Source organism: Cyprinodon tularosa, unplaced genomic scaffold (assembly GCF_016077235.1).
Source record: "Cyprinodon tularosa strain WSP-4 unplaced genomic scaffold, ASM1607723v1 ctg157, whole genome shotgun sequence".
In the NCBI taxonomy this organism is placed as follows: domain Eukaryota; kingdom Metazoa; phylum Chordata; class Actinopteri; order Cyprinodontiformes; family Cyprinodontidae; genus Cyprinodon; species Cyprinodon tularosa.
The window spans coordinates 1,064,020-1,081,980 of NW_024038405.1; the positions used below are offsets into that span (position 1 = coordinate 1,064,020).

General features: G+C 36.0%; 1 protein-coding gene across 5 annotated transcripts in view; it reads left to right on the forward strand.

The window, feature by feature from the left end:
• Positions 1-17,961, forward strand: part of pde10a (phosphodiesterase 10A) — a 120,828-nt gene that overhangs the window by 84,223 nt on the left and 18,644 nt on the right. For 3 of the 5 annotated variants that reach the window (XM_038280158.1, XM_038280160.1, XM_038280161.1), the window contains exons 2-4: positions 959-1,090; positions 13,422-13,450; positions 15,855-15,978. In XM_038280158.1, the coding sequence (XP_038136086.1) occupies positions 959-1,090; positions 13,422-13,450; positions 15,855-15,978 (285 nt within the window). The remainder of the gene's footprint in view (positions 1-958; positions 1,091-13,421; positions 13,451-15,854; positions 15,979-17,961) is intronic. The other 2 variants (XM_038280159.1, XM_038280162.1) reach the window with 1 other exon arrangement.

Here is a 17,961-nt window from a genome sequence, read left to right on the forward strand (position 1 = left end):
AGTAAAGTAATACTTCTTTGAACTAAATTGGGACATTTTTAAGTTTACTAAAGTATACTTTAGTAAACAATAAAGTAAACAATAGTATAGTTAATGAGTATATGAAATATAGTTTAGAATAAGTAAACTCTAAGTGCACTGCCTGATTGTATGAAATTAGCGCATTTTTAGTACACTTGAATAAACTACTTTTTGCTAAGTGACGTGCTGCCTGCAACACAGAGTTCTTCAGATTACATGTTCAAAGATTCACTTGGTTATGCCAAAGTGCATTCTTACTGCTTGACAAAAGTGTTCATGACTCTTGAATTTTTTTATGCTTTGTTGTGTTTCATACTTTATAGACTGACACAAGCAGGCTGGGCAAGGGATGCACAGCTTAGCTAAAATAATTTGTTGACAGGACAGGTGTTCGCCTTGGAGTCAACAAATAAAGACTTTATTTACGAAGGTGTTACGGAGAAAGTTCTTATTGAAAGGAAGCAGGCTGATTTGTTATTTGCCACAGGCCACAAGGAATGGTTTTCTTCAGTGGGGACAGGGCTGATGGGAAAATGGTTGAAGCTAAATATAGGGTAGTTCTGAAAGAAAAACCTGTAAGAAACTATTAAAGTCTTGAGATTGAGGTGAAGACTTACCTTCCAGGAAGACAATAACCTTTAATATTTAGTCTAAATTTGTAAAGAACAGTGTTTTTTTGGGGGTTGTGTTGGTTTGTAATTAGTGTTTGAAATATGAGACCATTTGGTTATGTCTGAAAGCTATGAATGCTTTTCCAAGGCATCGTATGTGTCTCTTCTCAGAGTTTTTCTTGGATTTCAGCTGTTTTTTATTCAGTGGGCCTTACAATCTGTCAGTCAGGAGTTTAGTGATAATAATCCCAGAACCAGCAGATATGCAACTGTTTTTTAAATTTCTTTGTTTTCAAGTGTGTTTTTTTGTTGTTGCTTTTTTTCAGGCTTGACGGATGAAAAAGTGAAGGCCTACCTCTCACTGCACCCGCATATGCTGGACGAGTTTGTGTTGGAAAGCGTGAGTGCTGAGACATTAGACAGATGGCTGAAGAGGAAGACCAGCAGCAGGCCTGCAGGTACAACTGTCCCACACACAGACCAACACATGCAGTGATGCTGGCTGCAGCTCTCGGGATCACTGTACATTCTAATTGGATGAGTAGATTTGGTTCAAATTTTTCCTGAGGCACAGTTGTAATTTCTGTAAAAATGTTGCGCTCTTTGACTTTTGGTAAGCTGCATACGAAGTTAGGATTTATCGGCCAAAATACCTTTCAGAAAGGTTGAAGGTGGAGGGAGGAGCTGCATGGCTTTCTGCAGTTCAAACAACTCAACTTTGCATGTGGCTTCTTTTAATTGTAGGAGTTTTATACATGGAAGACAGAGAGTGAGAAAGAAAGGTCTTTACGGGTCATTAGATGTGTTTGAGCGCTACGAATCTAGTTTGTGCCGCGCGCTCCACACACAGCAGACTTTTTCTTAGACCAACCACATCCATCAAGGGCCCACAGGGCTGGCAATCTGCCCAGTTGAGCTGCTGACGTCAGAGGCGACCTCCAGAGACATGCAGCCTACTGAAGGAGGCCCAGAGGAGGGGCTGGGATGGTGGTGGTGGTGAGGAGGTTGTGCTGGCTCGGGGCGTAGGGTGTGCTGGAGGAGGAAACTGGCATAGGACAGTTTTGTCACATTTTGGAGCTGCCTTCTGCATGAGGTATTCTGTATTTGTTGCCGCCATGTAGGGAGACTGGTTGTTAGAGTCTGGGACTCTGTTTTTAATAGTTTCCTGTGTGCTCCATGAGCGCATATTTAATTTGACTGATACCAAACGGAGACCATCTTGTTAGCAACCCTGACTGTTACCGAGGAGGATAAATTAAGTTTATGTGAAAGCTTCAGTAAGCGGGACATTTCATAACATTTAATCATATGACTGACATGTAATTCAAAGTTTAAAGAATGTTTATGTTAAATTCTTTAAGTTGTTAGAAATAAGATTCCCTAATTGTTTAAGTTTTCCAGTGTCTGTTTTTTTATTTGCTATAGGAAAGCTTGGATGCAGACAGAATTTAGAAAGGGTGATAAAAACATACCTCTATTTTTAATTTTAATCTAACCACTGATGCTGGTTCACAATTCAAAGCTGTTGATTTATTGAAAAAATATGATAAAAAAAATAATTACTACATATAGGTAAAATAAAAAATTTATGTGATCTCTGAAAGAGATCACAGATGGCGAGGGCACCATGCAGGGAGCTGGAGTCACGTGACTGACGGGGAGCAAAAAGTAGTGATCATGAGTACTAACAGTCAGTTAACTTAGTTCACTATTAAGTCCCTGCTCTACATAGTGATTAAAGGGTTTAGGGCAAACATTTGGACACAGCCTTAGTGTCCAGAAAGACGAACAGGATAAAACTAGGACATGCAGGATTGATTCATGAATGAAACGCACAAAAAAAGTTCCTGTAATAACTTATCTACAACATTATTTCAGAGACAGTGAAATTTTTCATGTAACATAATGAATGATGACTCATAGGTCTACTTTGATTTAAATTCAAGTAGGTATTAACATTATCTAAACAATTATAAATGGAATGAAGAAGATGGACCAGATCTGCACATGTGCAGGTAAAGTGATTATTTAAATCGAGTGTATGAAAGTTTCCACAGAAACCTACGACGGAGTATTAGGGCCACACATGAAGAGAAAAAATATTTTTGCCATTACGAGATTAAACTCGACATGTCAACTTTAAAGTCGACATGTCGACATTAAACTCAACATTTCGAGAATAAAGTTGAAATGTCATGTTGAGTTTAATCTCGACGTGTCGACTTTAAACTCGCTCTGTCGACTTTAAACTCGCCATTTCGAGAATAAAGTTGAAATGACTGACATGTTCTCAAATTCAGAACTGCGAGCCTGGGTAAGCATAGGGAAAGACGTTACGTTATTATTGGTAGGCCACCGCTTGCTGTGATGATTATACAGTTGCAGCACGTCAAAGACTACCTTCACTCTTAAAATGCAGACTGCAGCTGTGGAGCGCGGTTGCTCTTTTCTCCAAACTTTGGAATGTCGAGATTAAAGTCGCCACGATATATCAACTTTATTCTCGAAATGGCGAGTTTAATGTCGACATGTCGACTTTAAAGTCGACATGTCGAGTTTAATCTCGTCATGGCAAAAATATTTTTTCTCTTCATGTGTGGCCCTAATACTTACTAGGGTTAAACAGCTTCAAAAGTTTATTTTTACTTTTTACTTTCAATTTATTATAAAGTGTGACTTAAAATATAAATGCCAAAATGTTTTTTAAACCTGATGGTTTCAAATGAGTCAATAAATTTAGTTAATAAATAACTGCATTAATAATGGTTCAGGTGACTTTTGACATATTATATATAAACTGTGTTTGTACTTTTCTTAAGCAAAAGGAACATATATAACATTTAGTCTATGGATTTTTAATGAATCTCACCACATATGAGATAAAACAACATTAAACTAATTTAATTAATTCTTTCCAAGTTTGTGTAATGCGTAAAAATACTCAAAATAAATTTGGAGAAATACAACTGCTATACCAGTTGAGGATATTTCGTTATTTATATTTAAAATTGGTGCAAAATTAGCCAAGTAAATAGCCGAATATAAATGTACCCAGAGAGGAAAAAAAGAGGTCAAAAAAGACAGGAATCAAACACAGGACAGTCTTTCTGCAAGGCAACATTGCAGGTCCCTGCTAAAATGTGCATAATATCCTGCTTATTCTGTACTGCCTAAACTGGAAAATTGTGGATTTTAACCTGCTGAAATTTTTTTTTAAGAAGTAGAATATAAGAAGATATTAGAACATCATTTAGAATATTTTCATGCCTTTCTGTGATGAATCTTTGTTGTAATTTTTTTCACATCCATACATTCAGCTGGTCATTGCTTAGAGGTGATTAAGGAAAAATTAACTTCTTAGTTGTTGTTACCATATAAATACATAAAAATGTTAATATCAATAGCGGATACATGTAATGAAACCATACATGAGATGTAATATATGTATATAATGGCTATATATGACCGATAAAAAACATATATGTCCTTTTTATTCAGGATAAAAACAATTATTTATTTTTTTTTGTAAAAATTTAATAAATCCAGAAGCTCTAACATTGTGCCATCTGCTTCTCTGTACATCACTGAAAAATTATTACTGAGTGTGCTTCCTCTGTTAGACTATGATGAGCAGACCGTTCGGCTCCACTCTGAAGGGTCTCTGTTGCTTCCTCTCAGTGGCCATAAGCACTAACTCAAATCTAATTTCTGGTTCCTCAAACAGCGTAAAGGGTCAGTGTTCTGAGCTGATGACAGAAATATATGATTTGAAAATATTGAATATATTTTTTTTATTTGTAGTATGAGTGTGATTGCTTCAATTCTTAGGGACCCTGACGGGAGTACACCAATATAAAGCAAATATGTCTTTATGCATTATTATTTAGAGGCCAGGCATTATAGTGATTGATCTTATATTTTTATGAGTGTAGCAGCAGAAGGAGGAGCAGGAGGACTTGTCATCATGTGATCGTCACTGAGATAACCACTGCTTCCTGGAAGCAATCCCTGCAGCCGGGCTTGTTCTCACTTATCATGTGACGGACAACATTGGATTATATAAATCAGTTTCTCTCTGCATGCACACACCAGTTTTTTGCTGTTATGTGTGTTCTTTCAAAGGTTGTATTACAGTCTATACAAAGTCTCTATATTTATGCACTTTTATAGATAGTAATCTGTATTAATATTGAGCTTTTACAAAAAAAAATATCCTCATACTGTTATATTATATTTTTTAGTTAAGATTCTTTTTTTTCCCTCTTTAAAATATGACTTAGACTGCTTAAGAGAACATTACAGACCATATATATTGTGTCACTGTTTACTTTGTCAATTGATGTATCTTGGGATAATTAATTATTCCCAATCCCTTTGCTACGTCCATCCAGAAGCCCCTGGATACTCAGATGTTGCTTTTCTGCAAACAGAAATAAGTTCAAAGAGGAAATATACAGTATCTCCCTCTGTTCAAAGGCTCATAAAGGTGAAGCTGTTGGGTAAAATTTAATAATCTGCATTTGGAAAATTGACTTTTATTGTTTTTAGATTCAATGTAGAGTAACTGGGGGGGTAAGAAAAGCATTGTTTAGAAAAAAAAAAAACACAACAGAGTCTTTATAAAGTCTTTTAATTAACTATTTTATTGTAGAGTAATGAAAGCTGGATATGCAAAGTAAATTGCTATTCTTTTCTCTTTTTTTTTGTTTTAATGCCAGAGGGGAAAAAAAAAACTGGGCCGAACCTTTTAACAGCTGATACCGTTTCCTGAGATGTATTTAGAGGCTGGTCACAAGCACACATGCTGGTTTTGTGTAGCAGAGGCTCATGGCTCTGATAAGAGAGTTGGCTCACCTGCAGGGCTTTCCATCCGGTGGAAGCACCCAAGAAAGGAATAAGTTGATGCTACTTCAAACACACACAAAAAACACCCAAAAAAACAAGATGCTAGTGTCTGCAGAAATTTGGTCTTTATTTTTCTACTTGTTATACATTTGTTTTAAACCTCCCTCTTATAATGCGTGTAAAAATTAAACATCAAATCATTTTACTTTTTTTTTCAGCTCATATGTCCGGATTAACAATTTCAACTCTTTCATAAATGTCTAAATAAAAGCATCTAAATGGTAGGACAGCCATCTTGATATCTTGTGTTACACAAGTCACCTGCTTTGCTTTTGATAGCCACATGGCAACAAGCAGGTCAATGCAGGTCAGCCACAAGGTGTTGACCGCTGAGTCACTTCTAGTTAACCATCCTGTGGGACTCTGTGGATCTGTGGCAGCAGATCAATAAATCTCCCATTAAGCATTGTGCACATTAGACCTAACTCCCTGAGAGGTTATTCTACCTGTGAAACATTGAATATATGCATTGAGATGCTCATATTCTCTGCTTGGGACGTTTATCACCACATGTAATTATTGATCATTAGGCTGGAGTAGATACACCATACGTGCCTTTGTCCCTCAAACCAATAAAAGAAAGCAGATATAATTTTGCTTTTAGAGAACAGTTTAAATGGATCTATAACAGGCCCAAATTGTAAAAACTTGTATTTAAAAAATCATTGCAATATCAGTTTTAGTATCTTTTCACTTTTGTTTGTTAATGTAGACATCTTGGACAAAGCAAGCTGGAGAAAGTAGTAGTGTAATAAATTTTAAAGAAGTCTAATGCGACACATACTTCATAAATGCTTCAGCATAAGTTAATCAAGTTCATCAGAAGTTTTTGCCATAAAGAAGTTCATACTCCAAGGCCCTCTGGAGATAACACACATTATACCCCACTCTGTTTACCGCTCACTATTGTGTGTGTAGATTGGATGTTTTCTAGGTACATGTCGCTGCTTTTCTCTTGTATTTACTGAAAGCACCAACAGGTCTGTAAAAATATGGGCTGGATTTAACAGACGGTTGCATTGGCTTAGTGCTTTAAATGATGGTCAACTCTCAGATCTGCACATACACCCGAGGCCTAAACCCCGAAGACTAGCGGCCCCTCTGGGGTTAATCCAGTAACACTGACGAAACTCAGATGTTGTTCTCGTTGAGTAGAATGAGAAAATTGTAATTTATCCTCCCACTTTTATACAGGTGGAGAAAGAAAGGTATGTCAACATTTTGACATGCAAAAAACATTAAACAAGAAATTCTAGCTTACTGGTTTCCAGAAGCAATGCTATTTTGCGGACCACGCTGGGCCCGTACCCACTGCAAAATGTGCATACCTGTGTATGCATAGCTTAAAGAAACGTTTTGGGTATTATCCAAGCAGGCAGCTGTTTCTGCACGACGGCTCACATTTAAACACCCTCAGGGGATTCAGCTTTGTGGTTCCAAGGGACAAGAGGTTTTGTATATTACAACTGGAAAATGTATAGTGAGTAAGAACCATTCAGCTGTTAAAATGCCTGCCTTATATAGTAAAACATGCTGTGTATGTTATAATTCCACATAAACTCATTATTAGCATCAATGGAGCTATTAATGATGCATTTTATTAGCTTTATTTCCACAGTGGAAATCGAGAACAGACAACTTCACAGAAATGGAAAGATTTATAAAGAAGTGTAAATCTTTCAATTGATTGTGCAGTTTCTGAAATGCAGATTAGCAGTCATTATTATACTTTTAAATAAATCCATAAAGTGTGTTTCTGTATTAGCTGAAACATCTCATCAAGTTGCAGAGTAATCAGATGCATTTTTTTTTTCACAGACAAAGTTTTGCCACATATTTGATCACTTCTGTTAATCTGAATTGGATTGGTTACCACTTACATAAATTGGTCTCGAGCATTGACCAAACTTTAGATCAAAGTCTTTGCATTTTAGATAACATAGAGATTAGTGGTTGTCCTTTGTTCCCAATTGAAAATGTATGAGCTATGCATGGACTATGCTTTAAAGTGTACACCATGGCGTTCCTGATACAAGTGTTTTAATATTCAGCTAGACCAAAGCTAGAACCTCGATGATCAAAACAAAAAAGATTGTGTTTCTCTGCAGCTTGTGCAGTTATGAAAGTTGTGTACATGCAAATTTTCCTGCATGTTTACCTTCGATCAGTCTGAATATGCGTCCATCAAACTTTTAGGAAAATTCTTATTTTTCAGGTTAGTTGTTTACATGTTAAACTCCATAAGGGATTGGAAAATGGTCTCTCTGGTTCATTGTTAGAACCATAAAAAAAATTAATTTCATCCTTATGAGTGTATGTAAGGGTCTGATCGGCACAACATGCAGACATAGTGCTGTCTTCTCTTATTAACTTTGCTCTGACTGAAGGATGAGAGGAGAAGGGGGGGATCCTTAGAACAGCCTTGTGGAAAAGGCAGGCTCGATGGTGTTGCGACTAAGAAGGGAAAACCCTGGTGCTCGTAGTTTGTGGTTAACCAGGTATCTTCACTATTGCTTTTGCAACCAAACGCCACAGAGATGGAGGCTCTGTTCATTTATTTTAAGTCAAACTAATCTGCACTAGACACCTATCAAAATAAGCAGTAGTTATTACATTTCCGGCTGTGTTTTGATAGAGATCTTTATTTACTTTATGGTCAAAATAGATATATTTAAACTCTCCTTTTTCTCAACATGTAGTGTTTTTAGTGTAAGCCATACGGGCAGCTTCCCAGGGTAGCAAAAAAAAGGAGGGCACATAAGCACCATATTAAAAATGGGAATTTCCTGTCAGTCAGTTGTGTTCTGAACAATTCTGATTTTGCTTGAATGCATGTATAGTGGATGTAAAGGTCCAGACATGCTGTCCAAACATGTTCCTGGCTGCTGCTGAGAACAGAAAGATCGGGCTGGTTTGCTGTTTATTAACACTGTAACCCCAAGGCCAAAGTTTGTTAAATTCTTTAGCTGTTTTTTTTTAGCTCTACTTTTAGTTGAAATATCTGTGAACTAGATGGACACCTAGAAAAAAAAAAGAATTCGTTTTTTTAACAAAATGGAGTAAGGGAGAATTTTTTGCTTCCCTGCTAGGTTGCTAAGACTTGGAGGCGCTTCTAGAAATGATGCTATTCATGCAAGAGGAGTCAACATGGTTCTCTGCCATTGTTAATAGTGCTTATGTCAAATTAAATAATGTATATCCTCCTATATGATAATCATGCACACACCATACAGCAATTTACATCATTATGCTGGTCTTATTATTCCTACTCCTCAGTTTTGTGCTCTAATTACTTCCCAGACACTAGTTTGGTCAGATTTACTCTTCGAAGACATCTGTGTCTGAAATATTTAAACCTCTAGAAGTCAGGAAAGGTTGTGTCTAAAAGAAACGCTTTGCTTTATAAAGGGATTTGAAATCTTTTTCAAGTGCAGATTTCTATCCTTTGATTGACGTCACGCCTGGCCAGGGGTTCACTCTAAAATAAGTCTCATGGCTAAGTTAGGAAACTCATAGTGTACTGGAGGAATGTGTAAAATAACAAACAATCTGGCTGGCTGTAAAAATACTTCACATGTTGAGGGGGCTCGATTCAGACAAGTAAGAACTCAGGGCAGCCCTTTAACTTGTATTTCTAAGCTTTATGCATTGTAGTTTTCATATGAAACATGACCAATGAGCCCCAGCAGTTTCTGTTTGGTGCGCTGTTGAACCAAAGATTATAGAAAGCCACTCGAGCTGCATGTTTGCAGAGATTCAAGACATTGCAGAAACATTGGGACTGATTGAAACTTGTGTTACTGTCACTAAATCAATCATTATCATTATAATCATTATTTTATTTCAGTCATGTCATTTGCTTATTTTTTTAAAGGTTTTTCCATGAATAGCTTCACATTGTATGTTGTTTATATGAATGAAAAGGAGCACAAAATATATGCCCCTTTCTACATACAAAAAACAGAATATAAAAGATGGTCTGATTTGCAATTTACAATATAACTTCAAGCCACACAGGCATGTCATGTTTTGACAAAAAAAAAATCAAAGTTACATGTATTTCTTATGTTACATATTCTATAGCAGCATATAATAATTAATTATCAATTTAAATTGATAAACAGATGAGGAGTTTTTTATATTATTTCCACAGTTTGACTCCAAACATGGAGATACCCATCTGCTTTTGGGTCGTTCTGTCAAAAGGGAGATTAAAGCTGTCAGGTTGGGAGGGGGTTAGAGAGGAGGAAACTAAATGCAAATGGTGGTTTCTTGCAGATATAATATAAAAGGTGGCAGCAGAAGCAAAAATTCAAAAACATAAATTCACAAAATACTGAAAACCAGGAATACTCACAAGAAGGGCAAAGAGATGACAATGAACCAGCAAATAGTAACTGAATAGGAGGTGTAAATATGGGAGACAGAAAAAAAGACCAGGCTAATCAGCAGATTGGAAGCAGGTGTGGACAGACGAATCTAGAAGGGAGCTAGGGGGAAGGAGACTGACACAGGAGGGCAACAGAGGGCGAACAAGAAATACCTAAGAACTCAAATACAATAAAAAAATAACACACAATGAAAATTTTAAAAAATGAAAACTCAAAGAGAAAGCTTAAACAGAACCGAAGCAATGACAAAAGTTACGTTTTCTATTACTGGATGAATTTGGGTTTAACTAGAAACATACTTTGTACTGTTTGAGGCAAAAGAGAATTTCTTGCTTTATAATTATGATTAATGTTTGCAATTTTATAAGGTCTTGTTATTATAATTGTTTTGATTGTATAAATAACTGATGTACGTTCTCTTCTATAAGTTTTGTTAGTAATTTGTATTGCTTTTTTTGAATTATTATCAAAGGTTGGATAGTAGTTGTGTATCTTTCCCCAAACTTAAATAAATAAAATAAGGAAGTATTATTGTGCAATATAAAAGCCTCAGTGCTATACAATTAAAAAAAAAATTTACTTTATGAAGGATGGCATTATTTTTACATAATTTCTTTTTATACAGTGTACATGGGATTACCAGTTGAATTTTTCTTTCAGTGTCACACCCAAAAATCTCAAATGAGAAAACCTTCCGTATTTTGCCAGTATAAAGACAAAAGGATATCCACTTCTAATTTGCAGTTTTGTTTCTTGCTACAGTGAGTGATAATTTGTTTTTATCAAACAGATCCTTTATTTTTAACATTCATTTTTTTCAGTTATTTCACTCATGTGCTTCAAATTATTTTACTGACATGAAAAAAAATTGTGTCATCAGCAAATAATATAGATTGTAATATTTAATATTTAATTCTTTTAACACAATATTATGGTTTATGGTGTCAAAGGCTTTTTTTAAGTCGATAAATAGCGCTTTGTTTATTTTTCAATCGCTGTGGTGATATGCTCTGTGATTTTCATTAACACCAAGGCTGTGGACCTGTTTTTTCGAAACCCAAGCTGACTCTCATTTAACAAATTATCTTTTTCTATATATATGAATCTTATCAAAACACAACAGCTGAAAACAGTAAACTACACTCCAGGTCAGAAAGGTTTTCTGAGTCAGAGACATGGGTGAAGCAATTACTTTTAGCACAAGGATTAATGAATCACTCCTCCATAGGTTTTACAGAAAGTTTATAACAAATTGCTTTTATAGGATGGATGATATCACCATGATGAAACATGTTGACAGTATGCCAATGCAAAGATATGATTTTATTCTCTACCGGTGAGGCCAATTGATTTCTATGTTGGGGAACACTCTAGCTGTTCATCTGTGGATGATGTGATCTAGTAAACCTGGGTTTCCCCTATCCACCACAATATACAAATCTTTGTTGTGAAAAAGCTGTTAAAGAAATACCCTTATTGTCGCTTTAAGTCTGTGTCTGTGAGGTGTGACGCTTTCAGCTCATCCCTACCTCAGACCGAAAGCTATGTGGGAGAGACCTGAGCACTGGGAAGCATGTTTTAGCAGTTAGCATTAAAAAGTAGCTTTAAACCACAGCACTTAGTTTATGAAGCAGAAGAAGTTTTCTTCACACGCAATTACTTTGAACACAAAAACATGTTAAGATCTGAGTTATATGTTATAATCTGGTTTTACTATAGTTTGGACTTTATGGAGTGTTATTCTTGAAAACAGAAGACTTTGTTTTACATTATGTGCTTCTCTTTTTTTCTTGTTAAATATTTTTATAGTCCTACATAGTGTTTTTCAGTTAAATAAAATTTTCTTAAGTGTTTTTGATACTTCATTTGTTTTTCTTTCTCATTGGTCACTCTCTTTAGGGCCTCACTTGTTTGCCTGCATTGCAAAAAAAGTCTTTTAAGATGGCCATATAAATTAATGCTAATGAAGAAATGTCCCAATAATGTTTAATGGATTGCTATAAAATTTAGTTTTAACTATACCCAACTTGTTTTTGTATATTTTCCAAACTTTGAACCCCCAAAATGTCAGTTTTGGCATTAAAAGTTGTTGTTTTTTTTCTTCAGTAAAAAAAAAAAACTGAAATAATTCATATGAGTCATTTTTGTGAAATATTGCAAATTCATTACTTTTTGCTTTTATTGCAAACCTTTGGATACCCAAATACGGCTGGGAGAACCTCATATGGTTTTGCTAATTTGCAGGCTCTGCTGTCAGTTCATTTTAAGCTATCATTGTGCTAATTTACTAAGAAGCCAACACCCTACTTTCAAATAGCCACTTCACATCTTTGTTAAGATTTATTAATCTTAAGAAAAAACATGATTATTTTTTTTATCTTAAGCTTAAAATGTATTAGGATTGTTTGTCTAGGTTGGTTATTGGTTGACCTGCATTGGCAGTTGTCTACCATCTGTTATCCTTAAACTCAAATTCAGTGTATTTTCTCTGCATCTATCTGCAATATATAAGAAATTTGTATTTTTTTATGTATAGTTTAATAGTTCTTTTGAAAATCAGATGATGGGTTCAATGTAAAAACATTTTTCTAGTAGCTTGAGTAAATATTAAAGTTGAGTTTAGCTGCACAAATGACAAGTGTACAATTCTAATAAACGTCTTCTGCAGAAATTCTTGATTTTTATTTGTGAATCCATTTACTTGTTATTATATTTCATATTTTGCTTGGCAAAAAATTCCTCCTATGAGATTAAAAATCTTGATGGATTTTTTTCCCCCTGGTAGAATAAAATATAAATAAATAAATAAATCAGTATTCTTCTTGTTATCTGTGATGGGAAGGAAAACCTGATTCTTTATCCAGCCTTGTTTGTCAGTTGTTGATTTTTGTTAGCGGATCATTTTTGTAGCCTTTTCCAGACTAATAGGAATCAAAACACAGTATTTAGCCTGTTGAAAAGGTTCATTCTCATATCTTTTCCATTTTGAAGAAGAGCCAAGAGAAATTGGCCTCTGTACCACATCATAGTTATATCTATGGGATATTCGAAGTTTGTAAACAGTTCTAATTATCAACTATTGTAAGTTATGATTTGCTTGCTTATGATCTGCGGTATTTTAGACACATTAAAATATTGCTTCTCATGCCAATGTGCTGTGTTCCTATTGGTCAGCTGGGGGTTCAAAGTGGAAAAGGAGAAATCTAAATTTTGGGGATCTAGTTAAATTCACATTCACATTGAAACAATATCTTTTTTTCAAAAAGGTGAAGGCATACAGCAGTTAATAGTCAAATACCTTCAGTAATAAAGCAAACTGTCAGAATTGTATTACATTTTACATATTATTTATGTAGATTTTGTTTAATATTTATGAAAAAAGGTATTAGTGTAGGAGTTAAAAGAAACTGAAATTAGTAAAATTACTTTTTATTTTATTTTTCAAACATACTTTCTTACATTGTTTGTTCACACTCTTTTTTTTTCTTTACAGATGACACATCAACTAAAGAAGTCAGCAAGGTGGGTTCTTATTTTTATGTTTTGGATCGAGTTAAATGCCACACAAAGACATTTTTTTTAATGTTACGTTTTTCCACAGTTTGTCCTGTTGTATATACATTATCGAATCCACTAAAGGGTTTTGTATCAAAAGGCACATGCAAACCATAACGCTGGATCAGAACTAATGTACTAATACCCCTTACCCACTGGCCGAAAAACTTACTTAATAAACCTGATAGATGAACAGAGGTGACGCATTTTGCCACCACAGGTCAGACCAGGTTTTTTTGCCAAGGAGAGTGGTGGCCTAGTGGTTTGGGCATTGCGTTTGGGTTCCAGAGGTTCTAAGTTCAAGCTCCACTCCCATGCCTGCCACTCCGGATCCCTGAGCAACACCTTTAAACCCCACACTGCTCCCCGGGCGCTGCACAATGGCAGCACGCTGCTCCCCAAGGGGATGGGTTAAATGCAGAGGTAAATTTCTCCAATGTGAGATCAATAAAGTTTTTTTTTTTTCATTTCAATGGAAAGGGATCCAAATGCAGATTATTAGTCGGTTTACCCGTGTTTGAAAAACCTGGATTAACCCGCTAATATCAGAGAGAGACGCAGCCAGAATAGTGTCTGCTAAATGAGCCATCCATGTGTCCCTTCGTGAATATGCAGAAGAATATGCAAAGTACTGGGAAAAGGAAATTAAAATTTCAATGCTTTTTTTTTATTTTGAATATTTGCAAATAGCTATTTGAAAAATTGTTTGGTGCATATTTATTAAGGCCCTACTAAAAAACATTTTGTAAAACATTTGACAGTAATTCAAGTCTCGTATTGGTTCTACCATCTTTGTGCATCTAGAGAAATTTTTTTTTTCCTAAGTCTCCTTTGCAAAATAACACAAGCTTAATTAGATTTGCTGCAGAGCCCATGTATATAGCAAATCTGAAACTTGGATCCTTAACTTGATGAAGGATACTACATTAACAGAGGTATAACTTTGATCTGAACCAATTCATTATGACTTTGGCTGTAGATTTAAGCTTATTAACCTAGAAAGTGTACTTTCCAGGTACACTGTCTTTTGCATGTATTTGGATCCACATCTCATTTCCCACTAACTTCTGTGTTTTTTTTTAAATAACATTCCCAGAGCTTGATGCTGCTAAAATATGAATATGACCAGAGCATCTTCCTACTCCAAACGCTTCCTCTGCCACCTTCATGAATTATGAAAAACTACTTATTTTCTTTTCATCATAAAAACAATGAATCATTCAACCTTCTGCTAAAGTTTTATGTCAGATACTCAGTGGGTCGCTGTCCCGTTAACCTAAGCTGTTACCACCCTTTTCTGAAAAAATGCTCTCCTTGCCAGATTAGGTGTAAATCATTGTTTTGGTAGCTGTGTCATCCTTTCGTTATTTTTACATGACTGGTTAAACAGAGCACTTTGAGAAGCTTAAAGATTGGAATATTTTTTATCTCCTCACCCGATGTTTGAGCTTCTCCACATAATTTGAATATACCTGACTGTTTTGTTTGCTTTATGACACCTTAATAAAACAGCTGGGTTTATATATCATGCAACAGATTTTATGTTGGGGTTTCAGAGTAAAGGGTTTCAGAATCCAAATGCATACCAGATATATTGTCAATATTAAACTTGCATGTATTTTTTTCCACACACAAAAAACGTCCGCTGTCTAAACGATTGTGCAGTGAGTCAAGCACCAGGCAATGGTTTACTTTAAGCTGCTAATTGCTCCGTTAGCATTTCTAACACTGAAGACTCAGGTATTTTTTTTTCTAACTAATTAGCTAGAAAGAAACTGGGGGAAAAGGAAGCTCCCCCGTGTCACACCTTAAGCCACACCTTTTCCCAGGATCAGATGGGTCCACCTCAGAAGAACCAACTTATTACACTCTATCTCACAGAAAAATAAATGAGGTCCCCTTAACCCCTCAGTGCGTCATCCTTACGTCTGCACAAACAGGATGTGGGAGGGCAGAATGCGTCCCATTGGGGATGCTTTCTAGTGCACCACTCTCCCTGCTGTCCTGTCCTCACCCTCTCTGCAGCCGCAGAAATAGACATCCCTTTGGCCTCGTAAAAAGGGCCGGAGGTTTGTCTTTTTGCACAGCCAAAGCTCAAAGCTGAGGCTCTGCAGCAGGGCTTACCATGACTCCAGTTAGAACTGGGGGGTGTTAAAATATATTCTAAAACCACTTGGGATCTTTGTGCCAAAATGCAGTGGTGAGAGTGAATATTAGTGTCCTGGATGATAATATTTTTATGAATGCCAAAAGGATGATAATTTTTCTCAAAGATTGACAAATATGAGCTTCCTGTATGATGAATATAAATCTACAGTATGCAACACAAAATTCAAACCAGTGTCATTTTCACGTTCTGTGTTTTGTCCAGCAGTACCAGGACACAAACATGCAGGGTGTGGTGTATGAACTCAACAGCTTCATGGAACAGCGCCTGGACACTGGAGGAGACAACAAACTCCTGCTCTATGAGTTATCCAACATAATCAAAACAGGTAAAAGCAGATAAATCCATTTGTGGAACATTATTACACAAATGCTACTAAACAAAAGTCACACAGGAGCCTTTTTTCGTCTGAAGAAAAAAAAAAAAAACGTGCTTGTATATGAAAAATTCCTGGGTAAACATCTCTGAATGAGCTTGGGGTCAAACACAGAATACCAGGGTGGGGGTGGGTTCATGATAAAAATAACTCTGAAGATGTCTTTAAAGGCAACATATCACATTTTTTTATAACTTTTTCTTTCAGCGGTTTTAAAGCTTGTAGATAATGATACTTACATTCCTTCCCCTTTCCAGAGTCAGTAAGCGTTTAAAAAACAAACGTGCATAATATGTATGGAACACCCAGTCTGGTCATCAGTGCATAAAATAAAGGCCACCCAAGATGATGGTAGTGACAGCAAAGTCTCCAGCTGGAACGTGAGCTAATAAGGCAAAGATTTATATGTTGATCTGTCCAATGGGAAGGAGGAAGTTGGAGGGAAAATGATATCTAGGAGCAGTAGCATGGAGACCTTATCGATTTTAAGATAAACTTTTACTGACCACTCTGCCTTTAATTAATCACAGTTACAACTTATAACAATATTTTTTAACAAAACAAAAAAAAATGTAATTCTACATCTTATAGTCTGGTTATGACCTGTATTGTTACTGACTAGTGGCAGTGAATGGAAAAAGTTAGAAATCTCACTTTTTGTACCCAAGTTTAATTATGATGGTAATCTACTATAGCTAGGGATGGGAATCGAAAACCGGTTCCTGTTAAGAACCGGTTCCGTATTTTCCGATTCCATGGCATCGTTTGGCAGCTCACTGAACGATTCTTTTTTCGATTCCCGCAGCACCAGAGCCTAGAGCGCCGGCTCTGGGGAGCACGACTTACGTCACGTTTTTTACGTAAGTTACGCAAGTTACGCAAGTTGGAAGAACTATTCGAGGAGGAAGACAACGAGCTGCGGTCACTTTGTGAATCAAAGCCCCGTCTTTCCTTAGCCCAGAGGGTAGATCAGGAAATCCAGCTCTATAAAAGCTTGCCCTCCATCCCCTGCAGGGATAGCGCCACACTGTGGTGGTGGAACAAGCAAGATACGCTGCCTTTGCTATCTGGACTGGCTGAAAACTACCTCTGTGTGCAGGCTTCCTCCACCCCATCTGAGAGGGTGTTCTCCACGGCTGGAGACACCATAAGCCCTGAAAGATCCTGTATCCTTCCAGAAAAAGCAGATATGCTCATCTTTCTGCAAAATAACTGTTAATTTTCCCTACTACTGTTTTATAATTAGTATTTTTTGTTATTTAAAATAGGTTATTATCACATCATTTGTTATTAGACATTGTTGGTTATTAAGTTTGTTCTTGTATATTGATTTTTCATTTAAACACAGATGTTACTCCAGTTTCACATTTCCTGTGGACATCTTGATCTTGTTGAGTTTGTAAGATTGTGCAATAGTTAAGTAAACAAATTTGATTCTGATAATCAAACTGTTTGTTCTCCTTTTCCCCCCAAATTGGAATCGAAAAAAGAATCGATAAAGAATCGAATCGTTTCATAGAATCGAAAAGGGAATCGGAATCGTGAAAATCTTTTCAATTCCCAACCCTAACTATAGCTGTCAAAATGTTGGGTAGATACCATGTGTCTTCCGGTTCGCGTCTTGCGAGTCTATTTTGTGCGACAAAGTGTTATTTTACCCTAAAAAGAATAAGATTAAGGCAAAACAATGAAAAGATTAAATTTCCAATGCTAATATGCAATCAGACCCAAACTGCAGAATTTGTCCTCATGTTCATTTGGCTCAATCACTGAGGAAAAAAAGGTTTAGCACTTCTGATACATATAACTGGTTAAACAGGCTGGACTGATGCTTAAAAAGAATGGTTAATGACCCAATTATTACAGTAATCTTTGGATATTAAAATATGTTTGTGCTGAAAGAAAAAAAAAAAACTTAGCTGAGAAAATGTTATC